Source organism: Xylocopa sonorina, chromosome 3 (assembly GCF_050948175.1).
Source record: "Xylocopa sonorina isolate GNS202 chromosome 3, iyXylSono1_principal, whole genome shotgun sequence".
Classification (NCBI taxonomy): domain Eukaryota; kingdom Metazoa; phylum Arthropoda; class Insecta; order Hymenoptera; family Apidae; genus Xylocopa; species Xylocopa sonorina.
In genome coordinates this window covers 13499420-13525563 of record NC_135195.1, presented here as the reverse complement: position 1 = coordinate 13525563, position 26144 = coordinate 13499420, and the positions used below count along the sequence as shown (strand labels likewise).

At 46.1% G+C, this 26144-nt stretch overlaps 1 protein-coding gene across 1 annotated transcript in view; it reads left to right on the top strand.

Moving 5' to 3' along the window:
• The window catches only part of Gycalpha99b (guanylate cyclase 1 soluble subunit alpha 2), a 37916-nt gene extending 17828 nt beyond the window's left edge, over positions 1-20088 (top strand). Inside the window, exons 2-11 of the mRNA XM_076910833.1 lie at positions 4468-4550; positions 5535-5635; positions 16192-16541; positions 17384-17764; positions 18024-18203; positions 18691-18829; positions 18909-19075; positions 19137-19280; positions 19366-19520; positions 19590-20088. Of these exons, the coding sequence (XP_076766948.1) occupies positions 4468-4550; positions 5535-5635; positions 16192-16541; positions 17384-17764; positions 18024-18203; positions 18691-18829; positions 18909-19075; positions 19137-19280; positions 19366-19520; positions 19590-19788 (1899 nt within the window). The 3' untranslated portion in view covers positions 19789-20088. The remainder of the gene's footprint in view (positions 1-4467; positions 4551-5534; positions 5636-16191; positions 16542-17383; positions 17765-18023; positions 18204-18690; positions 18830-18908; positions 19076-19136; positions 19281-19365; positions 19521-19589) is intronic.
• Positions 20089-26144: the final 6056 nt, after the last annotated feature.

The window sequence follows — 26144 nt, the reverse complement described above, 5'->3', positions numbered from 1 at the left end:
CGCGCGGCTTTCGACACGTTAATAAACTCGAGGGTAAAAAGGGTCGCGGAAAGCCCTGATGCATATTCAAGACGAGAAAGGCGGGGAAGATTTGTAAAGCGCACCACGTCCAAGCACGACGCTCCGTGCAACGTCTTTGAAGCACGTCTGAAAATCTCTGACGGAGCGTTGCGAGCACCTTTCAGCGCGGCGTCACGGCGCCGTGAAAGGGACGGGAAAAGAAAATTCGCCCCGGGAAACCGGTTCACGGTCGGCTGGATGTTTTTCGCCATCGTTCGCGGTGCCTGCCTATCGATTTTGGCTCCGATCGGAAACACCATCGAGAGATTGCGCGCGCGAACGATTCCCGGCTTCTGCCAAATTCGATTTAACGAGCTGGGTCCGGCTAATCGCGCCAGTTTCCATGTAACCGGGCTCCGAGCCGTTTTTAGCGTTTGCCAATTACGCGCGCGAGCCAACTCCGTCGTATCAAAACCGACCGTCTCTGACCAGCGAATTAGCGCAACTTCGAGAAATTAACGGGCCCTGAGTGGCTGCGATTCCTGATCGGATTAATCGCGCGAACTACGGCGAGTTGGATATTTATCGAGAATCAAATTAGAAGTTTTTGTCGAGGTTACATCTTGCGTATACATTGTTATCCTTTGGCCAATTTCAATGTAACGATTCTCGCTGGTTCCGTTTGCTTTAGAGACGAAAGCGGAACAAGAATTTCGTGTCACGCGACGCGGAGCTTTGTCGCAGTCGCAGGAGCAATTGGGACACGCGATGGAATTCTACGCGAACGCATTGTCACAAAATTGTTCTATTATTCGAGCGAACCTTGAATAGACGAATTCTATCCAACAAAAATCGAGATCCTCGAGATCCTCGAGGAATAGTTTCTCTGTCCCCCTTTCTCAGAGCGCGTGCAGCATTTCACAGTTTTCTGATAGCGGCCAGACCACGGCTAAGTTATACTTCGCGTAATCCTGTCCGAGGTTCTGAATCCTTATCTTCCCAGGATTCTGCCAATTCGCTCGTCCCAACGGCGGAGCGGTCAAACTTCGACGGTCGAGCGATTTTACGAGCCCGTCGTGTCGCTCCGACTGACGTGCCCAGAAAGTTATTACATTATTTAGCGAACCGATGTCTCAGGCTAAGCCGCTCTTCTCGTCGAAATCCGTATCGATCGAGCGTTATCGCGTAGGCAGTCGCGCAAATTAATTGCGAACCGTGGCTACGTCCAATTTCGAGCGATCAATGACACGGTCGAGCGGTCCTGAAAATTCCCGCGCGCCTATAAGTCTTTTTAATCCGCGCGATACGCGGGACGATCGTGGATGCACCAACGCGGACTGGCGTAACGCAACGCGAGGGGACACGCGAACGATTCTCTCTCATCAATCATAGGATACAGCCGGTGGATACGGTAGCAGGAGCGATTGAAAAACCGTCACGTTTTCGCGGGAACGGGTGAAAAACGCTGGCGAGCATAGGATCTAATAAATTCGATGATCGCTCGACGCATTAAATTGATGGACTGGCTGGAATAGGCTGACCGTCGAGGAGTAAAATTCTGCTGTCCGTTAAAGTGTTTTCTGTTGTTGCGGCCACGCGTTAATCCTGCCGCGGTAACGCGTTTGCCTGGTCCGAGATATTTCAAAATATACGCGCTGGCTAGATTTCGAAAATGGGGATTAAATGCTCGAGCATCCGTTCTCCGTGTAGCCTAATATTCGTACGATTTACACTTGAAATTAATTCCGATCCTCAGCGAATTTTCGAGTCGAATGGATATGATTTACGAAACGGTTGCGCGCGCTATAAATCGACGGTGTCCCCGTTTAAATATTCGAAGAAGAAAGTTTCGAGAATCCAGCAACGCGGCACCGAGTCATCCGCCTCGAGATTCCACGGTCGTAAAGCCGGAGCCATTATTCGAGAGCAACGCGAACTTTCGGTGGGAACTCGATCGGAGCACGCGGAACGCGGCCCCGGGTCAAGCTTTCTAAAACCAAAGTAGCGGCGCTAATAAAATTCCCGTTTATTTGCCATCTCTCGGTCCCCTGTTTACCGTTCCCTTTCAAAAGTTCGACGGCGATAAAGAAATTTAATCAGCTCGCGGCTGCGAGTCTCCCCTTTAAACCTGGAACTGGAACTTCTCATCGCGTCGCGGCGGCGGCGGCAGCAGCGGCGGCTGCCCTGTCTAAGTCAAACAGAAGTAACGGTCCCCGTCGTCGACGACAATGGAGATTATGTTATCGATCGGAGACGAGCGGTTTCTTCTGCCCCCGCTGCCGTTCGTTCGCGGCGCAAAAACCCGGTGCTCCCATGTAAGATCACATCCTCCGCGGACGAGGGTAGAAAAGGAGCGTTCGATCCGCTTTTACAAGATGTCACCGAGTCCGGCAGCTCGCGGTTCGCAGTCCTTTCCTCGAACCGATGCATTTACCCGTAGCCGCTCGATCGGTTACCGTACGAGCACTCCCGTTTACGGCTCTGGGAACGTTGCCATGAAATACTGTTCGCGTAGCCGGCCAACTGCTGCTGTTTTCAACCAGCCGAGCATCAGCCTCGGTTCTCTTGGAATTAAACGCCCCTGTCGTTCAGCTTGTTCTTGCGTACTTCCCGCCGGGACGTATCGGAATGGATTATCGTTATTAAGGGTTCTGGCACGAGGCAGCAGTGACTCACGCTTCTGTCCGAATCGTCGGTTAAGCGGGGACTCGGTTGCGCGTTCGATTTTCCCGTTGGCTTTCTCGATATTTCGCGGCAATTCGGATATCGTCGATGTAACTTATGTTACTTTCAGCCACGCGTAGCCAGAATACCAGGGATTCACGGGCCAACGGTTTCGTATTAGGGAATTTATACCGCGTGCCGAGGAACGTGCTCGCATGAAATACTGTACTGCTGAACTTTATGTCGTAGACAAAGTCTATGAAGCTGTAAAGATGTCTTCGTTGATCTACGTCGATAAGTATATGCGATCGTTTCATCGCGTTCGAAAAGCATTCACGCGATTCTTTTCACCCTCAATTTCGTGGCATTAATCGTACTGTCCGACCGAGGCGGGACCGCGCAAATTTGTCTTTAGTTTACGGGGGAACGAGCTGACGAGGGTGCACACGAGCCAAAATTAGGGTCAGAATTCTTGTTAGCACGCGGTGACAAATAATTCAATTCGCTCTACACCCAGGAATCAGAGAGAAAATGATTACCAAATTTGCTACTTCTGGCGACGAAGCTCGCGTAGGCAAAGTAATATCTAGAGATGTTTATCTTTGTTCCAATACCTTTTCTGCGTGCTAGTAACGAGTGAAAGCATCCCTGGTGATGTCTCGAATAATCGTTTCAAAAGCGGAGAACTTCGCCTGTCCTCTTCCACCTTTCTTCCCTCTTTCGCTTTCGAGAATACTTGCCCGTTGGAGTGCCGAGTGAAACGATAAATTGTAACCCGCGAAGCGTGTTATAACTTATGATTAAACGCTGGATCAGTCCGCGAGTGCAGCCCCTATTAAATTATCTCGAGTGATTATTAATTCTGTGTCGTAATACCGCGTTCCTCGTAAAAGAGGAACACCTTCCACCCTGGTACATGGTACCGCGTTCGAGCAGCTTTCTGACGGCGAGAGAACGGTGGAAAAAAAGGAGGCGAGGAATCGCACAGCCGTCGTAATCGTTTCTGACGGCAGCTCGGTTTTACGAGTACCTTAAGAGGGTAGATACGCGGACACGTTTCTCATGGGCCTTCTTGAGGCGACGGATGCGGTTCGAAGCGATTGCCGCGCGCGGCAATCTTCGTTTCGTCGAGGACTACGGATTGGTGGAAACGTAATTTGCTCGGCTACCGTTACGTGAAATCAATACGACGGTCAACTTATCGAGTTAATTGAAAGTATTACGGTAGGTTAAGCACCCGCCGTTACAGCTTTCCGCGACTTTCGAGGGTACCGATATCAGAGCAGGCAGTTTTTCATTTCTTTATTTATGGCACGGGACATTTCGCGATTGCGGCTAGTGAGTTATAGCAGTAGAGAAGTGAAACTTGTGCGAAGAGTCACCTAAAATTCGATAGAAAATCCGCTTCGACAGCTACAAAGTGGTGCGCAGTTGTAACGCTGTGTACATGACCCCGTAAAATTCAGCCTTAAATCACGGGAGACGTATGGCTCAATTTGCTGAAAGTACAAGTACCTTTTTATCCCGGCATCAGACATCAAACCTGTTCCTACCGAGCTATGAATCATACGTAAAGCGACTGCCACCGAAGTAAGTGCTCGAAACGGAACGAACGCCTTCAAAGTACCCGCACGATACCAAAACTGTCGCAATTTCTATAATCACCATAATTCTCACCGACGATTCGTCAGCGACGCGACATCGCGAGCGTGTACACCGCGTACACGGTACGCCATTAAACACGCGCAACGAAAACAGTGTTTTCTTCGCCTCTCTACACTTGGACTTTCGTTTTTATTGCAGAACGAGATGGTCTCCATCGCGCTGACCAAGCGTTTGAACAAAGGGGAAACGTTAGACAGCGAAATGGGGTTGAAGATGGCTCCGTGAGTATCTCTACTCGTAAATACATAGCTCTCGTGATCTGTAACGTCGTCCACAGTAACCTTAGGGCAAGTGTTCAGCGAAGAGTGAAAGCTATGCGGTGCGAGTTGCTTTTCAGAGTGAAATTTGTCGACGCACGGTTTCATACGTTTCTCAGCGGTGAATTTGGCTCCCCAAAGCCAATCCCGCATAGTTTCGCTTCTGGATTCACGGCACGAGCCTTTACGTCGACAAATATTCAACGATACAGATAAGATATCTTTGAAAACGTTCGCACGAGCTGTACTCTCACTTAATTTCCTCGCCCAGCAGTGAAAATAAATGACTTTCGCCGCGCCTCACCGCGAGAAGCATAAATCGAGATACGAATCGCACGCGTACGCAGCTTTAAACCAAATATTAGCGCAAGAATTCGTTTTTAATTCGCTAATTTCTCCCGCGGTAATTCGAATGGCGGCTGTTTTTTCACCCTCGCCATCTGACGAGGCCCGCAATCCGAATTTCCGAGCAACCGTTTCACCAGTTCGCTCTATTTTATTACGTTCCATTCTTCTACGTATCAACACGAATAACCACGCATATCGATGAACAAAAAACTTCCTCCATTTCGCAGTCTCTTTTTTTTCTCTCTCTCTCTCTCTTTCTATTAGTTGCACTCGCATCGTTTCCCAACGGTGAACGCGGAGAATTACTGCGACGCGGCGTTCGAGTAACAAGATCGCCGATAAAAAACGAGAGGCATCGTTCCACGGGACGACTGATCCGTGCTAATTGAATTTCATCGACGATGAGACCTCGCAGGACGCGTTTTGCCGTTCGAATGCCCGTAACAGTTTGTTTAGCAGCGCGTTCCCGCGTTACCGGTCGCGCGGCTTCGGCTAAGCGGGTAGGGACGATCGAGCCGATCGCGTCCGTTTAAAGACCCGCGCGCGCGGCGAAAGTTCTGATCGATGTTCCCGTCTGTTAACCGCAAACCGTTCTGCTAGATATTTCAGCGACATCCTGCTGGAGTACGACTCCGAGCCGACCGAGAGCTATAGCTTACTGGCGGAGATTTACGAGACCGCGCAGATTTACTCCTGCACCGGTAAGACGATATTGCTAGCAACATGTGTGAGTACGTTGCCTTCAATCCTTTCCCTCCCACGACTCTTCTGCTGCGGGAAAACTTACAAATTTGGAATCGAAAGAACGACAGCATTCGACTCGCTTGAATTTAACACGCAAAGTAACGACGAGACCAGAGGTATCTTTGCGATTGTAGAAGTAAGTATCGTCTACATTTTTAACACCCCCCTTTTCTCAACACCTTCTGTATCTTAGATGAACATTTCTTCGCGTTCTACATTTATGTTCGAACAGATAAATTCGCGAGATCGATGCAACGTGTAATAAGAGCTTGCGCCGTGTAAAGTGTCGCGGTGTAGCGAGATCAATCGGTAAGTGGACGCCGTCTTGCCACTTCCGTACGCGGAACACGAAGCCCGCGAAGTATCGCATAACTTTTCGACTCTGGAGACTAACAGGGAAGATTTGCCGGGTAGGGCTTCGTAAAACGGAGAAACGTCAATAATCATTGACGAGTTCATGCTCTATCGTGGCAGATACTACCAATGCTGGTTTAAAATTGCGGAGAATATTGTAATGGGACGCGTGTAAAAGTGTGAATCACTATTTGTATCGCTTTTTCTCGCGTTACCATTATTCGCTGGCGATGAAGCAACGAGGGCTGTCCGTTGCGTCCATTAAAGCGTCTGGACATCAGGCCTCGTCATCCGAATCCGGACAGCCGGCTTTATTACCGTCACGCGTCGCGAGCAAGATTGATACCGGCATCAATTTCGTGCAAATCGAGCTTCTTGAAAGAAAAACACTTTACGGCGGTGAGTTACGGGCCGCCTAACGCGTCGTAAAATAAAATCGATGCTCCCATAAACGTGTTCCGCGGTACGCGTCCGCAGGGACATTTTCATTTTTTCGACATCCGCGATGAATGGACGGCGATTTGCATGCACTGTTCAATTCACTTGGCGTCGGACGACGAATAGGGGAAAGCTGTCGAAATGGCGCCATTACCCAAACCGCACCATTTCTCTTCAAAAGTGTTCCAGTCGATTTTTACGCTGCGCTCAACAACTGCTCGTTCGTAATCGAATGTCAGAGAATTATCAGTGATGCCGCGATAGTACGATTCGAGCAACCTTCACCTAATTCTTTCTCGAAACGCCGCGCGGAATGCGATCGCATACGTCACCGCGACTCTTTCCAGGCGAGGGGAGGGAAAAAAGTAGAATGGAGGGGTCAGTGAAAAATTGGAACTCGATGAATAGAGGGTGTCGAGCGTGTCTATTCATTCACGGAATCTGGGACTAATTTCGTTGAGCCCCTCTATTCCCCGTGATTCACCCTTAAGCGTCTTCGGCCGCTTTACTTTTTTCACACGCCCCGCTGATAACGCGCCACTCGTTAATACAGGCTTGACCGAGTTTTTAATTGAATGACCGCGGAATGGCGCGAAAACCAATCGATACGTAGCCCCGCGGACATAAAATATTCAAAGGCGTTCCATCTTTGTAACAGGGCCACAATTTGTAATCCCCTTTTATCCGTTCCGCTCGTTTTCGCGCGTCTTCATCGAAAGATCGATGCGCCACCGAGGAGCCCGTGGAAACGCGACAATTTTTACAACTCGGCTCAGAGCTATCCAGACCTTACTGCTCTTCGACGAGAGAAACGCTCAATTCCAATAAAAAAACGTTTCCTCGTTAACTTTGCACTTCGCTCAATTGCAAAGTACGAGGACAGACGCGTGGAATCTCGCGATTGCCGGAGAACGCATGGTTAAATCGACCTCGAATTAATTTGTCGCTCCCCAGGCGTAGAGTCGCGCAGTGTCGCGCCAGTTAGATCAGCGTCGCGTGCCCTCCGCGAAGCAGTTGGAGCTTTCGAGATCGGCACCCCACTGCTGGTTCTCCCGTTACGCGAAATTCGGGGCGTAGCTACCCGACCTCGTAATTATCCGTAGCAATGCAAATTCGCGATAACGCGAAAACGCCTGGCGGCCATGCCAGTCACGCACCCCGCGTTATCTCGATGATGCGGCTCCTCGGGGTGGCGTTGTTGCGAGTGGCGCAACGAACGATCGGCCGCGCGAAACTTCTCGCGGCGACGGTGCGGTCGCGGCGTACGTTGTACGGGTAATTTCAAGGGTAAAAGATTGATGAACCTAACGAGCGACGGTCGTAGAGAATTACGTTCGCGTTTCTTCGCGATCTAACGGTGATCATATTTTACGGAGTCGGTTCACGGGTCACGTTCGATCGATTTTCGTTTAAAGGAAAACACCTGCCCGTGTCGTTCCCCTAATCGCGTCGGTTCCATCGAACGATTCGTGGCTCTCCAGCGTGGTTCTACGTAGGTTCGGTTCCGAGCACGTTCCGCTGCTTCGTTCCGAGAATACGTGTCGGTTCTCGGGTTGCTCCTCGATCGTTAGTATTCCCTTTTAAAGAGTTTCCGAAACGGAATCCAAGTTCCGTTTCTGCAGTGGAAGTTCGAGTCTGATGGACGTTCATTAACCGTTCTGACTTATGAGTTTGGTCTGCGGATGCAGGATGAATCCTGTGGACAGCCTAACCGCAAGCAAATATTACTCTAAGCTATAAATACTCGTACATTGTGGATAGAATTGTAGTAGTTGCAGCCTTGGTTACCGTATACGAGCGTTGTTTGTTGCGCCGTTTGTTCTGTCAATATGTGCATACACGTGGTTGTTTACCAGTGAGTAAACGGAATGAGTAAGATGAAAGTAAGTAAGATGAAAGTAAGATGAAAAGACGAAACGTGTATCTTGATCTTGTGTTTAGTGGTAAATTGTTCAGGTGATACATTTTACTTAGGGAGAGCTGCGTTTTCTTTTGCAACTACTGTTTGTTATAGCTCCGTCACCTGCGGCTGTAGGACGACACCATTCTTGTCTTTACATATTCAGGAATGACGCAGGGGCATGCATATGTAGGACCTTCTAAATTGAAGTTAGCTTTAAAAGCAGTTCCATTTAGATTATCGAACCTATCCTTTCGCCTGTAGTATGCAAATTTGTTAGCTTAAATTTTTTTTTACGCTGGTATTATATTAGTTACAAAGGCGCCCTCGAGAGAGAGAGGAACTATAATAAAACTAAGGTAGCTCTAATCGAACCGTATATTTTATCGACGGAACATCAGAGGACGGGACGGGTGAAACTGGGAAATTAAATCAAATCCGGCCACGTTTCCTATTTGCTCATGAGGACGCAGCATAACGCGGAGAAATGAATAATGCAATAGATTACACCGCAAAAATGGCGGAATATAAAAGAGGAAGGGACGAAATTTAACAAACGGTTAAACACAAATGGTTCGTACCGAAATTGGCAATGTTCTTCGGGGGGACTAACTAATTGTTGCATCAACTCCCGGCTGTGCGACGCGTAATTTCGCGTGTACTCATCCAATAAGTATCGGGGGAATATCAAAATTTAGTGGAAATATAAACAGCGTTTGAGCGCGGCAGATTAAATATACGATCCAGTTGGAATAAATGTCAAACGTGAATCGCGCCGCAGAGGATTAAACCGAGGTTTGTGCTCCGCGCCGTACGGAATTCCGCAAAACCATACCCGAACGTATTTAGGTACACGACTAAGCTCTTAAGACGTTCTTTACGCGGGTTACATAGAACAGACTTCCTGCTCGTGGTGCACGTTATTATATCATTCCCTGCTAACTCGCGGTGAACCTAACCAAACCTATAACAGGAAGCGCTCGTGGACCACCGAGGTGACCCGACGCATGTGTGACCCAATAAGGACAGTATGCACCGCGGCGAACTCGACGGAGGCAATATCGGGGTCTGTTAGAGACGATACTGAATATATGGGTCCCGCTAGGAATGTTGCAAGATGCATTGACCTGGCTAAACACGTGGGACAAAATACTGTTTGAAACGCGCGCAAAGGTGGGACCAATGCACGAAGATAAGACACTCAATATGCAAACGCTAATGCAAATTCGTATTCTCATAAACCCAGTTATCGCGTCTCACCCTAAGAGACATCGCCTATATCTTCAACTTACCCTCCCAAATACCCACAATCCGCAGTCTAATGGTGTTGATTCGACGCATACTCCTCCCCACCGCCGCTCGAGTCGGTTCTACGATCTTTCACGAGTCTCAGTTCACGTTAATCCCCCAATTCCGTAGACGTCTATAGCAGGTCTTACAGTTTGGAACAGTTTGGCCTGCTCGTGAAGTTTCAGTTCTCCCACGGTATTCTCATCCCGTCGGGTCACACAGTTGGTGCGCTGACATCCGAAGGTTGATGTTAAATAATTACATTCCCACATCTGACTCCATTGTTCCCATCGCCATCGTGGCAAGTAGCTAATTGCCGGCTGTGGTTGAGCCTTGCACGGATCGCGCGCGACGCTTTGCGATTTTAATGAATGCGAACTTAAACGATCGGAAAAACGCGAAGAGCTCGCGAGGAGTTCCCGGCTGGTTCGAGTTCCACGGCCCTAGAAACGTCGCGCGCGCGCGTACGTCATTAATATTCAATGATGTATTGAAGCGTTAATTGGGAGGTGAGAACGACCGGTTTCAACGTGAGCCGGCATTGTTCGAGGGTGCTCGTCGAGTACTTGCTGCGATTATCTTCGGTCGGTTAACCGGTGACAGACGTTTGCCGTCGCGCGGAGCCAGTTAGAAGCTGACCAAACGGAACTTTTAAACTCGCGATTGTGACGTGCGCCAGCCATGAAACACGCCGCGATCTAATTTGCGGTTCGCGTGTAAACTTATTAAACGGGCCCGTAATGGAGGAGCCTCGTTGCAACGGAGCGCCCTGATTCTTGCTTTTTGTCCCCTCTAATGAAAGTATCGACCACGCGAGTATTCCGTCGAGAAGAACCTAGTCTCGATGCCTTTGAATTGAAAATGTGCTATTTAAAACAACAACAGTCATGGCTAATCTAAATGGGACTACATTTAGAATAACGGCAGATCAAGATGCTGCAAGTTTGCTACAAAATTATATCAACACCTAAGCTATACGTCTCTGGAGTTCAATTAAAATGTTCATTATCTGTCTGTTGACGGACGAAAAGGAACTGCTTTATTAATGTTAAGTACATTAAGTACACGATATCTCTCCGAAGAGGCAAAGACGAAGGATCATTCTCCTCGAATTATGTCATCACTCGACAAAATGAATTTTCTGAAAAGTTGTTTTAAAAACTCAATTGTCGAGGACTCTCTTCCTCCTAATAAGATCATGTAGTCCAGGGGGAGAAAAAAAGGGAGCACCCGGAGCCTGAATATACAATGATTGCACTCTCCGTCGACGGACCTTAACGATCCGACTGGTGTGTTCGACAAGATCCAATATACCTGCGTTGTCAGGTGGTTCTGCTCGATCCTCCATCTTCGTGGATATGTTAACCTAATTTGCATTCGGTTGCCAAGTGCTGTAGTTAGAGTAGAGTGTGCTGCGCGAACGCCCTATTAATCATCGTGGACAATCAATATGCAGGGCAATGTGTTCAAATTCGACTACCCTGTCGGAAGCTCGTCGACGATTTCCGGGAGGGTTCGCCATCGAAAAGACGTAACGACGTCGAAAGGCAACGTCCACAGAAAATTACAATAAAGAATTCGAGTAAAGTAGAGAAGGCGACGACAATGGCCACACGATGGTGAACCTTCTGTACGCAGCGAGTCGTATAACCCGTAAGTTATGCACCCATCCGATTGTATTCCCTATACTTAGCGGTGGATCGGTCTATCTGTTTAAAACAAACCGATCGAAACGCAATTTTCGTATTGGAAACATTTCGCACTTGATGCGCAGGGGGATGCAAATGGTCGAATCCTTTTTTCATTGTACCATTATACGAAGCAACCCGTACGAATAAATCCCCTTGGAAACCGTTCAACTCTTATCTGAAGCAGTTTTCGTATCGTATCGTATCGATATCGTCGACAGTTTCTCGAGGACGGGCAAGGAAATCGATTTAAATGGGACACGTTACAGGATAAAGAGTAGCTGATCCGTGGTCGAATTTTCGAAATGATTACTTTGCCCGCAGACGTAATCACGTTATATTACGGAGAAACAACGAAGCGGGAGAGGGCTGTAGACGTTCGACGATATGAATTTATTGCTCATTAGCGGGACACATCGTACGGTTAATGCAATAACAGGGGTCGAGCCTTTGTAGCCGCGCGCGCGGTGCTCCCGCAATTAGACGGGGGCCATCCCTTTGCCCGCGTTCGAAAGATTTATCCTTGCGCCAGCCTAAACGCGGTTGCACCGTGTAAACGCGTTATTACCAACGTTATTACGTGGAAAGTTCGGTGCTCGCCGCGAAATCACAGATAAATGGGGGATGGCGGTGGATGCACGGTTGTACACCCTGCCTTTCGAGGGTAGTAGCGTGTTCACTCGACGTTACCGATAACGACGCGACGAGAGCGAGCGGTTCGAAGGGGAGGGAAAATAAAAGATAGGAACCGGGAGTATCACGAGATCGTTCTTTGGAGTTGGCGAAGCGAAAAAAGGATTTCTCGTGCGATCGTGATGGAGCCCGGGAGAGTGGCTCGAGACGGTTCGCCTTGAAAGGCCGTATCTCGTATTAGTCCTTTTTTACCATTGACTAGACCGAAGAAACGGTGCACACAATCACGATCGATACACTGCTTTTTGCTGGGGGGGGAGAAAGAAATTTATCGCGGATGGAACGCCGCCGTTTTAAAGGGGCACAAATCTTCCGAGAATCGCCCCCCCCCCCCCTTAAATTACACCCATGTCCCGGTGGTAATTTTGGTTCAGCTGCCGCCCTGAAGGGTACCCAGCGAATCCAACGTGAGGCGAGCCATTTTTTCTCCGCGTCTGCTTTAGAACGTTGCAATTTCCAAATAACCGAATAACGGTAGAATATCGTGGAAACAGTGTTGGTATTTGCAGCGAACGAAGACACGGAAGCATTAATTTTTGTCCCGCTGGGTTCAGGAAATTACACGGTGCCGCGTAGCGTGTTCCGTCGACACAAAGCGCGCAAGAACGCGCACCGACATGCGTTACAGCCGTTCGGACCAGTCGGTCCGCAAAGTGTTCCCTCTCGTTGCATTGTCCCAATTCAATCAGCCGTGAATATCAGCGCTCCCTCAAAGGGATGGATAGATGGAACGGGCGTGACGCGGCTCCATCGAAATCGTCGTCGCGAATAAACGCGGTCGAGCGTCGGTACGCCGCTCGCCGGTGTAGAACGCGGCTCAAAGCGAGCCGTGAAGAAACTTGCGGTATTTCGTTTGACCGTTGTTGCCACGACGATCCTGCGATGACGGAGGTTTTGCCTTCCGCGGATGCAAGGAAAGCGGAGAATTTCGCAATGGTTCACAATGGAAAAGAAGGTTCCGGTCGAAGAATCAGGAAGCGTACGGAGTCTCTTTGCGAGAGCTCACGTGTCTCTCTCGCATCGCGCGCTAATGTACCTATCGATGAAACGTAGCTTCGTTTCGAGAGACAAAAGTCCATTCTCTCTAATGCATTTTAAACGACCAGGTAGAAGGGAGCAAAGGTTTTCCACTGGAACGCGGGGAACGAGGAAAGTGTAAATAAACTGCAGAAAATACGATCTTAGACGTTCGTATGGAGTGTTCTGCTGGAAATTAAAGACATTTCTTGCGTTCAGGAATATCGATTCCGAGGATTGTTTGAAGCCCGTGTGCAAGGGTATTTCCTCCCACAGGATGTTGCGTGTTCCTTTGCCCGGGCGTTCGTGCTCCACTCCACTAGATTGCAAAACAAGAAAATAAAGGAATACCGAGGGAGCACAGCTTGCCGAAGGTTTCTTAAGCTACACGCTTCCCAAGAAACTCGGATAGCATCGCATTTTCGTTGGCTTTTTCGCTATTTACATTTCACATTATCGTATATCTATCAACGGAGAGAAAGTTCATATCGACAGCGTGGTTTCCTCGCGTCTCTCTCAGCTCGCGCATTGTGCTACCCCGATTTTACATCAACCATTCCTAACTGATCGCAAGCCTGGTTTTCGCTGCACACCTGAACGCGTACACTTCGTACGACGCGATCGAGCGACACCAAAAGCGCACGCGGAGATCTTTGATCTCGCACCCTCAGCCGCCTTGCGTTACGAGCGTGTTTAACCCTGTCGCGGTTCCGTTCGGCTGATCGACAGGCTGCGAACGCGAGCTACCAAGAAGGGGTGCATCGATTTGTCAAGCTTTGCTGGCCGATCTGCCGGACCGTCACAGAGGCGTCCGTGCGATGTTCGATGCGATTGCCCGTGCGTATTGTGTAGCTGGCCGGCGACCGCTATTGATTATCGCCCGCTGCCATTGACATTCGATGGGAAATAATACGGTCGGTCGTTAGAGCTGGCCAAAGCTGGGTCGCGTTCATTTCCGGATTTGCGAGGTAGCCAACCGCCCCTCTAACGTAGACGCGAACACGTCGGCCGTTTATCGACCACGCGACCTCGAGGCCCGCCGCGCGAACTCTCGTCGCCTCCTTCGAGCGTGCTGGTTTAAGGTCGTCGCCCATTTAATAACGGGGCGGCACATGTCTAGGCATGGACGCGCTGCGAGTCTCGCATGTAACGTGCCACGCTAATTTACGAGCCGAATTCGAACAATTTCGATAGAGCAGACCACTCGCCCTTAAAGAGTACGAGGAGTCGATGCAACAAGAAGCTTTGATAAAGAATGTCGCGGATATTTGTCATCTCCCATCGTTTCCCTTGCCAATTCCCTGCCAGCGTCCCCCATTCGCGATTACTTTCTACAAGTCGTTTGATTTCAACTCGATTAATCGATCCAAACGAGATCTTGTCAGGTAATTTCTGACTTCCCGTTGATTTCCGGGTTGATGAATTTGCTGTCCTAAGCTGATTCGGGAGAATGGAAGAAGCAGTTGATGAGAGTAGGGCTCGGGGTGATTTATCGGGTAGGTTAGGTTAGGGTTTTACGCTGGTGTTGTAAGATGAAGACAGACCGAACCGAGGAAGAGACTCGGGACTCCGGCTCTATTGATTAGGTTTAACCCTTCCTGTCTCGAGAGTAGAACAAATGACGGGACTTCAAATCTTTTTGCGGTGATGACATTAAAGTGAATTCAATGGACCATACGGTGAAACTAAAGGATTTAGCTTGGCGCGATATCTTTTCTTGCAATCTCCTTCAGAATGTAGACCAGAAACTAGATCTTTGCGTATTGAAATGGCAATATTATTCTTTACCTTCTGGCGTATTCAAAGTGCCCATAAATCCACGAACGCTCACAGTGTACTCATTAGTGACTTTACATATGCGCAAACGAGGTTCGACGTAGAAAATACTCGCAGAAATTGAACAATCAGCATTCGACGAAGCAGAATCGTCGAAAATTAGAAACACTCGAGCATGTAACGAGCGGAATGTGCACCTGTTTCTTCTTTTTTCCTGGTCTTTATCGAATGGTGGGAGCTGGTTCGAGTAATTCATCGCTGGTCGCCTCGTCGGCAAAATTACGGTCGCATTCAGGCCGCGACGCCGAACAACTCGATCGAACCGAAGGACCAAGCGTTCCAGACCCATTTTTATTATTTTCTTTTTTTCTAATTTCTCGATCTATCGGGAAACGTTCACCGTTCCGACCTTCTGGAGTAGAAGATATTAACTTTTCGAGCGACCAATGGTATTTCCCGGATAAAACTTATATAACGATCGTCTCTACGAGTTTGGCAGGGGGGGAATAACAACGGGGTAGCGGGGCGTGTGTACGAACGACGCGTACCGTCGATTGTAAACGTGGGGCGCGAAGAGCGAACTTTCGAACTTACGGGAAATCCCGGTTCTGGAAATTGGAGCGAGCGGTATTAGATATGCAGCGTAAAAGTTCGCGTGGCCAAGAAAAACGCCATTATGGGAGTCTACGAATTGCCAAAGTCGTGATCTGCTTCCTGAAATTTTCATGGGATTTACGTGCGCCCGTAGTCTCGTGGAACTGTATCACCCGTCCCGCTGAAACGCTCGACCGACGGCGCAGATATTAATCAGATCAAAGTAACTTCTCGGAGGAACATTTTTCAAGCTCGGAAAATAACCTCGAGGTGCGGGTGTAATTTAATCTGTAGAAGAAACATCGCGGCAAAGAGCTCAATTACAAGGTACATTTATCGTAAACGGTTTTCCTTCTCGTTCACCGCGAAATAAAAAAATTGTTCTGCGGAATTTCGATCGCGAGGAACACATCCAGGACTTTCGGGTAAGACCGTGGAAGAGCAGCTTTCGAAGAATACCCAATTGCTGCCTTCTCACTCGAGCATCGATCCAAGGTACACCCAACGGTAAGTGCTTACTGGGCCACTCCTGACCCAGCCACTGCGATACGTGTTCAAACACAAAGCACCTGGGTCGGCATTCGAGCGATTTGAATAAGCGATTCCTCCGAGCTCTCTACCCTTCTCCTTCGGTTGGGAAAGGTCAATTTTCCCAGCGGTGCGTGAGTTTGCCTCATCGTCTCTACTCGACGATAAACCCACTCCCGTGATACACTTGGAAGCTAATTCGACGACCTTCCTTCTTTTTTTTTTCTCTTCTCAGATCACGATGTGAGCATATACTTCGACGAGCTCGGCCAGGATCTGATCCTTACTCGAGCTCGCAACAGTCTGCTCAAGCGGGCGTTCCGTTGCCTCGGGAACGACATGACTGATTTCCTGACCACTTTGGGCGGGCTGAACGACGTCGTGCAACATCAGTCCGGATACGACGCCGAAGTGGAGTTCGTATCCATCGCAGTCCCGAGACACATCGTACTGTTCTTTAAAACGGACCATCCGTCTACGGCCTATCTGTTGGTAGGCACCCTGAAGGGCATCGCGGATTTCTTCTACAAGGATCAAACGGCCATCAGATTTTCGCCTAGCTATTTCAATAACGAATATAGGCAAGTGATTTTTCAGATTCGCGAGACAGTAGTTTTCAATGAATACTTGTGTATCCAATAGCGGATACGTATAGTAGGAAATTTTATTCTCTGATATATTCCACGCGTATGAAGCGACTTTTGCGACGCGATATTCCAATATGAAATTTTTAATAAAGTTCGTACCTGCACGTGAAGCACGCACGGATATACGTTGAAACAGAGACGGCGGGACGTAATCTAAAAAGCAGTTTAATTACAACATGTTCTGCTTGGATATATAATTCTAAATTGAACTGGGGCATGTATATTTGAAAGCTGGTACGGTTACACACAGCCGTGTGCAATTTATTGATCGCCAGAACACTTGAAACGAATTATATTCGTCGACGGGATTCCCGACGGTACATTTTAAAGGAACAATATTCGGTATTCTCACGTTCGATCGGCGCCTCGTGCAAAAAGAATCCTGGGAATCGCGCGACTACCAAACGGACAAATATTGATCGGCGGTGTTTGCGGACATTTACACCGGAAACACGCCGGTAGCCTGCTGATTTCGAGAACTTCATTAAACATTCACCTCGAAAGAAGAATCCCTTAAACTGCGAACCATCCCGTGTTTACTTTCAGAGAAGAACTGTTGAACGCTGTTCGACTATTCCGAGATGAGCACCGTAATTGACTTCGATTAGGCTTGGCTTTAACGAAAGTTTCCTGAAAGTTGCGGAAAGCACGATTTCGATGAGAAATGTGCGATCTAACCGATCGGACGATGAACCCAAACCTGAAATTTTTCCGCGTTTCGAGTTTCAGCCGTCGAATCTGAAATTTGAAATATCGAGTTACAAAGTATCGAGTTTCAAGTTTCGCATTTCGAATTTACAATTTTTCTATTTTAGGTATTATATCGAACCGGATAGCTTAAAAAAGCACTCGGTCGCGTCACCGTTCCGTCCACTGTCGACCAAAGCGACGGACCTTCGCATGGGGGTGGCCAGTTTCTGCAAGGCGTTCCCGTGGCACTTCGTGGTCGATCAGAAGTTGGATCTGGTGCAGCTCGGGGCCGGGTTCGTCAGGATTTTTGGACACTATCTGAACCGATTCGGGCGAGAGATGTCGCGTTACTTCGTTTGTACGCGGCCACATGGGATCGTATTGACCTTCAACGAGATACAGAGACGCGCGAATACACCCTTCGTGCTGACCCTCCAGAAACCGCCGGCTGTCGATAAATATCCCGCAGAGGTATACCTGCTCGCATCGTTATGTCAAAGAGCGGACTACGTAAAAACGTCCAAGTAGAATTCTAACATACGTTATATATATATATATTAAACTTACGTTCCTTTTGCTAAGATGATGGATCATTTAATCCAGTTGACCGATACGTCGATATTTCCATCGAACGTATCTCGAGACGGTTGTTTAAAATGCATTCCGTGCGTTATCATTGTTGGATCAAGTTTCTTGAACTTTACAACTGATAGGATTTCAATCATTCCAGGGCTTAGAGATGAAAGGTCAGATGGTCGATTGCCCTGAATCGGATTCCATCTTATTCGTGAGCTCGCCGTTCCTGAACGGTCTGGACGGGCTAACTAGTCGAGGGCTTTTTATATCCGATATTCCATTACACGATGCCACGAGAGACGTTATCTTGGTCGGCGAGCAGGCGAGGGCGCAGGTATAATAAAATCCACGTTTTATATCAGTGTCGTTACATTCGTATTGGTAGCATTTACTTATAGAGATTGTCAACCTTATTTAACCAGATTCTGTTTGGTTTTCTGCATAAAATTTAATTACGATTGATTATAGCTTTCTAATTTTGATCCGAAGATTAGAAACCAATGATTGTGATCGCGTTATAAAAGATTGAACGATACATCGTGTCATAAATGGATCGAACAAAATTTTCAGTTATCAGAAATAGTGGCGAATATCGCGAATTTTAAAAAATCGCGCCATTCATGTGAAAGAACTTCATCCGTAGATGGTAGATGGCAGGAGGTTACAATTCCGCTTGTTAGGTGGCACTACCATCCAACAGAGCGGGTTACTTCAATGTTGATAACATCAGTATCATGCTTTTTGAACTATGAAACGAGAAATTGTGTCTCTATAATAAAGGAATGTATATGGAATATATTTATTTTAATTTTACAAAACAGGACGGATTAAGGAGACGAATGGATAAGCTAAAGAGCTCCATAGAAGAAGCAAACCTTGCAGTGTCTGCGGAAAGAGAAAAGAATGTTAGCCTACTTCATCTTATATTCCCTCCAGATATAGCGAAGCGTTTATGGTTGGGTAGGTACTCTTATTCAATCTTCTTATTAATGTCTGCAAATTGAAATGACTGTAACTGTAACAACTGCTGTTTTTGTAGGTGAGACGATCGAGGCAAAAACTTATCCGGAGGTGACAATGCTTTTTAGCGATATTGTTGGTTTCACGGAGATCTGTTCCACTGCGACACCAATGATGGTCATCAACATGCTTCAGAACCTTTACGAACAGTTCGACTCGTTTTGCGGTCAGCTGGACGTTTACAAGGTACGAATTTCATTCATTTATGCGTTTTATAATTTAACTAATTGGGGAGCAAAAATCTCAGGTTGAAACAATTGGGGATGCCTACTGTGTCGCATGTGGTCTCCATCGTGACACTTACACTCATGCACAACAAATAGCTTGGATGGCTCTAAAGATGATAGAAGCATGTTCTCATCATTTAACTCACAAGGGTAAACCAATAAGGGTAAGAAAATGCTTGTACCGTTTCTTATATTTAAATGTCTGAACTGAATTTTAACTAAAACGCAAACAAAAATGGTGTTCCTTAGATGCGAATCGGCATACACACTGGAATGGTATTGGCAGGCGTTGTTGGGAAAAAGATGCCAAGGTACTGCCTTTTCGGGCATAATGTCACCTTAGCCAATAAATTCGAGTCCCTAAGCGAACCACTTCGTATCCACGTTAGTCCAACAACGTACGAGTAAGTATTTCCTCTTTTTCACTTACGATATAAACTCACGTTGCTCGGGCTAACGTCTGTTAATTGCAGATTATTGAGCAATCCCACGTCAGGATTCGACTTGGAACCAAGAGAGAAAGAATTCCTACCGAAGGAGTTCCCAGCTAATATAGAAGGAACGTCCCACTTCTTGAACGATTACAAGCACAAGGACGTCGACGAGAGCCAACCCTTGGATCTACACATCCAGAGCGCGATCAGGGAACACAAACTAGGAAGCACCGTGTAGATAATTAAACAATAATAAAAAGAAGAAAAAAAATTTAAAAAAAAAACACAATCCCAACGAATGTTGTGTCGTTCGTGAATGTCGCTGTACCAATGCTACTTTGTCCGTAATAAACAACACTTTCAATAAACGTCTGTTCCCAATGAGTTTAGACACTGATAACCGTTGGTAACGGCGCTGATTCTAACCAGCCTAAGCGGCCAATTCTCCTGGGCCGATAATATTTATACGCAGAGTTTTAGGTTACAATTATTATATACTTATAACCATATGAGTAAATAAATCTCTATGACAAAACTATCCCATCAACAATTCATTTATTCTTACATCTTCCATCGCGTCGATAGTCGTTCACTATGTATATTATAGTTTGTGCGATCGACTCGATCCAGAGATTTGATGTTCAATTTTTATTCATTTAATTTCTTTCTATATTTATTTACTTCTGCAAATACTTGAGACTTTTCTACCAACGGTGTCTATTTAAGATGTCACTTTTCGAGTTTTCCTCATTTTTCAAATTATTTTGAAACATTCTGTGACACGTGATGATCATTACATTCTATCATCATACTGTCCGATACTCGTGTTTTCAAATAAATCAACAAATTTTTTATAGGCAGCGAAACAGAACTGTGGACGCTACAAATTGCCATCAAGTAGTACAAACCTAGCTTTATACCGACGCGAACCGGACATTCCGCGCCATGACATTAAAACGGTACTTACCCACGCACCATGTCGACTCTAACTTTAAATTGTAAAACTATTTTACTTTATTATTATATCATAATGCTAACGCGAAGTAATTTGCAAGTGCAATTCTCTTCTCGAGACGAAATGGAATTTCAGAGGGTCACGAGGGATTAATTAACTACATTATCCATGACTTCAGTTGCACAATATCTACAATCGACCTTTACCAGGAAATATCTCATTTCCCAGCAGCGACTCTGAGGACATCGATATCTTCAAATACTTACCGGGAGTTGATATGAAATCGTTCATTCCATATCTGTTCTTTACCAACCTTTGCCCCTTTTCTTGCAACCGATGGCTTTTATTTTTGATAAGCCTCGTCCCAGATTCGAATCTTATACCGCGGTTTGTCTTTGTCCGTGGAAATAATTGAACCATTTGTATTCTTTACCTACCCAGCCGGTTATCGTTGCTGGTTGCTCCGTGCTGCGCCGTCCGACCAGCAAGGGCTTTCCTTTCTTCTCGAGGGGTGGAAATGAAACTCCATCGGTGCACTTTCCTCGTGGCATTACTTATTTACCGTGGAACGTTACGTACGGAAATGTCAAATTTAATGATCACATGAATTATAGAACATCCTGACTCTACAGATTACAATCCTTTTCTACTACCAAGCTGTTCGTTAAGCTATTAGCAATATAATTAAGTTTCACTTTTCATCAAGAATCCCTTTCATTAGTTCATTCACCTTTTATTGCGAGATTTCGAACAATATTTGTATAGAATTAGTTGTATCAAACTGCTGTTGCCTGATCGAACAGAAATAGGCAATAAACGGGAGCAATGATAAGTTTTTCGAATAGAAAAAAAATATGTGGAATTATAGAATAGTGGAAACTGATGTACCGTCCCTTATCCCGCTGATTTGCGTGGACATGCGCCCTAGAATCTTCACTTTTACTCAGTCAAGCAATAAGTACAAAGTGCCTCTTTCTCACAGTTACATTCCTATTGTCCAAATGTCATCGTCATCATCATCATCTCAGGTCACGACGAATCGTTGACAGGATTACTTATAAAAGACACGAGTTTCTGCAGTGAATGTTGCATGAACAATGCTGGAAACGATGTACTTGGTAATATCGGATACAGAACAAATCTGTTTAGAGTATTTTGCCAAGGCTTATTGTATACGGTTTATTAAAAATTCACCCGGTAGAAAGTGGATCAATGAAAGAGTTATTACGTGACCGCACGCACCGCCGTTGTTGCGTTTAGAAGTACTAAAGTTGAGTAAACAACCGAGAGGTTTTACGATGCCCCGAGCATCGTACCAGTTTTAACAAAAGTGTAGTTATTCGAGTGTTCTTCGAGTATCTCTGATTGCACCATCTATACATCCACGATTTCACCAACTATCTCCATAACACCGTGAACACGTCCGTTTCGCTTTCCTACTCGACGTCACGATTGTTCCTCGGTTTCTACCTCTTAACCGTGACGTTAATACGCTCGGATGATCGCGTATATCCCAGTAATATAAGTAAATGCTTGACTTACCTGCTATAATTATCCGCACAACTGTAAGCTGATAATCTTGAGCCCATAGAATATTTAACGTGTGTACGTACACGTTTGGTACCACGAAGGTAACAGACCCAGTAGTAGCCCGAAGGATCCGGGTGGCGGTCCTTATTGTCCCTCGGTTTCAGTTGTACAGCATCCGTGGCCCGCGTTATTTCACCGGTGGCCACAAAAGCGAGCGGCCCTGGGTAACGTAAAACTAAAAAAAGCCAGGAAGAAAGGAATTACAAAAGAGCGAGGCACTGTTCCCCTGTCTTCTGATTGTACCTGGTGCCCGGCTACCACAATACACACGTGTAGACGCTCGCGTACATCCGGCCGCGTGCTTTCTCGCGTGCCTCGCCTGTGTAAACGGTACCATTACTATTTCTTCTACTGCCATTCATCGCAACGGGGGCCGCGGCCGCGCAAAGGGAAAGAAATTAAACATTGGCCCTCCCGGCTACGCGGCGTAATCAAACGCCCGTTGAAACTAACGAAGCAGCCCCCGCGGAATGGGACAGTCGCCGGCTGATATCGGAATTCGTACAAGAAACGAGCCGGAAGCAGAAAGAGAAAGAGTGTAAGGACGCCAGATGCAGGCATAGCGGAATAAGAACTCGAATGACGCGCGATGAAAGGTACGACCTGTAGAGGGAAGTAGGGCAAGGATGAGCGTCGCGAGCGTCGTGCCTGCTCACGACGTCCCTTTTTCCACCCAGAGTGTAATTACTGTCGAACGAAATTACACCTGGTATGTGGTACCGCAAAGTGTCAGTGGGGGGGACAGCTGCGAACGGATGATAAAAGACTGTCTTATTCGCGATGAACATTTCTGGGCTGGATGCTGGCGAGGGTAGAGGTCGATGAGTAAGAAATCGTCCCTCCCGTGGCCACTGGAAGGAAAATTACTTGGATTACGCTGATCGAGACGGCAATTTTGGTAATCGCCCTTTCGTGGAGCTTTGTGCGGTGACACCCATTCGCAGCGTCCGATGGAACCGTTCTACGAGATATTCTGATCGATTTATCGCTCTATTGTGGAGACGTATTAATGGCTATTAGTGTCAGGTACGCGTTTTATCGATCACAGCCGAAGCGGCTGAAAATCGCTTAGCGGGCGTTCAAACTTTTTCACTGGAACGTGCCAGTCGTAGTTTTAAGTAGTACGAAATAGCACACGGCGGACGGATACGTGCGTTCGATACGCTCGCTGAAAGGTTCGTTTCCGTGGGATAATTGAAATTGTAAAAAAAAGGGAACGCGATTTTACATTCGCAAATTACGTGGCAAGCACGCCTTGTACGTTTATTGGGATACAGAATTTCCCTGGACGAATGGAGACCGAGGTTCGTTTAACGGGCACTCGCAGCCGAGCGATAATTTCTTTCTTCCGCTGTCCGAATCACAACAATTCCAATTCGAGAAATATATTCCTGATCGAAGTCAACCGTATCTCGGCTTTACACTCGAAATGTACATTATTCCATTTGAATGCGGCCATTGTTCGTATGCTTGGAGGCTCCTTGCGATAGATTGCTCGTTGCGCGCTAATGCACCGAAGTAATCGATTCGCGGCAATCGTGGCCACTTCTCTGCCATTTCGAGAATCATCGTCCGTGTACATCGGACAATTAATTAGCCGATCCACCCAGAATCCAACGATCGCGAATGAAATTTGAAAAATTTCGAGATCACTTTAATCAGGAGTGGTTGAAACGCTCGAGGCCCGACCGATCGTCAGATAAACCGATCGAAAGCTCGCAGCTGTATCTCGCAAATAAAGCGGCACACATTTCCAACGAAACTAGCTTTCCTTACAAATTTTTCGCGCTTACCTTTTTAAATTTTACAAATGAAACGCATCTCTTGGAATTAACAGAGAGTCAACCTGTTCCTCTGATCGCTTTGTGCGTATTTTAATTGTTGCAGTAAAAATGTGGGAAACATCCTTTTTTCGAGCAGCCGCGTAAATGTTTTAATAAGATACTCGCTTGGCTAAATGCTAGCGGTGGTGTATTTTAACTATCCCAAGTTTAATATATACGGCATTATCCACATTCTCGGCTTAATTACATTCTCTTAATAGTTTGTAACAGCCTTAACTAAAGTGGTACTGAACTCTGCTAAAGTTAAGAATGGTTGAAATTATAATAGTACGAATAATCGAGCTAATTCTAATTTATGGTACAGCGATGTTATTTGGCGCTCGAATTTATAATTATAAAATTATCCTAAACCTCAATTTCATATTTAACGAGAGCGCAATACCTACTCTCGGCTCTGCAACGCATCCCAGAAGTTATTTGAGCAAACAGGAAGAGGATGAAATGTTATTACATCTTTGTGAAATCAGATTTCATTAAATTATTTGATTACGCTTTTCCAGGCGGGGAAAAACGCTCGCAAAATCGTTCGCAGATAAGGTACAATGGGAACAAAAGGGCGGAAAGGGAGAAAAAGTTGTGCATCGCGGAGTTTTATACTTAGGCGAGCACAATAATGAGAGGAAACTTGCGTGGACATTGGATTTATTTGAAGTAACAGAAGTTAACCAACTGCCTCGGAAATAATGCTTGTTAAATACTTTGTGTACTTGTCGTACTTTAAAATTGACTAATCACATTGTAAATTGGCTGGAACTAAATTATACGTAACTCCCCATTGAATTATGAAAGTGAAGTAATTTCCAATCCAACAAATACTTTGAAAGCTAATCATGAATTTCTATCATATCAAAAAAAAGCTGTTTTGAAATGTAATAGAATAAAAGAGATTAGACAAATTTTTATTGAATCTATCAAATAGAGAAGATGGATCATTTAATAGCCCCCTGGTTGCTTCAGTCCCATTTACATCCGATATAATTAACAAGCTTTAATTTCGCACGCTTTTTTCCTAAGGATATAAATGTTTTCCACTCTTCACGTTTCTGTCTCTGGCCGTTCTCTTCCCAGAGAGGACAGAACAAGTATGAGACAGGCCTGAAAAATTACCGCACCACTGTCTGCCGCAAAAGTTTCATTAAGTAGCACTTCGTAATTTATTTTCGCACCTACGTCGCGTGTCTTTCCTCTCTGCTCGAATCTTTGTAGATAGAATCAAACAAGTACGCGAAAAAGTGCGCGGAAGGAAGCGAACGCGAGTAAAAAAAATATTTGCCACGTATAATAATGCACTGTCTCAGAGAAAAATATCGAGCTGTACGGATCTGCGTTACTGATGTCGCTGTGGTGGTGAACCGTACCCTGGGGAGTATTTCGCGATATTACCACGGGAAAATTAATTTTTGGACATCGTGTTAGAGTGTATTCGCGGTTTTATCCGGATCACAGATCTTGTGAAAATTTTGAAGCAAATAGAGCCACGATTTAAATAATATTCGATTATTCAGAAATTATCCTACAATTTTCGTGAAAATTGTGATAGCAAAGAAAAGAAAAATTTATAACTTTATATTATAAAATTAAGCACTGCAAAAAAGTGACGAAAATTAGAACAAGCCACAATGAAACCGAGGCGTTATCATTATCAATTAGAACATCTTAATAGAATGTCTTCGAGGTAATACTTCATAGAACGTGACTTCCGTCTCGTACCTCCCATGTATTTTCGCATAATGCAGGCATGGAATGGAGTAAAATGCGCGTTCTTTATGCACCTTCGTTCAATAGCTTCTTCGCTGGTCGATCCTCTTATTCGATTAAACTGCACTGACGGCTGGCAGCATTTCGAAACGGATCGAATATTGAGTATTTAGCGAACACTTGCGCGGTGAAAATAATGCGTTCTCGTACAGAGTGCCCGTACAGACATGGATCGATACGACCCCGCAATATGAGATCTGGAATTAAAATTGAGTAATGAAGTAGCCTATAAACTAAATCTCGAGCAGATACTTTTAATAAATGAAGTAAGGTTCAAAGCACGCTGACAAATTTGATTGCTTTGTTTTCTCGCGAAGCACCCTGCGTATAAATGGACGGAGTCGAAAAGAACAGTAGAAATCGACCAATTTCCAATACCGTGTTACACTTTTCATTCTACACGACCACTGATACGTATAGGTGTGCACAGGTATATCTGTACGTTAA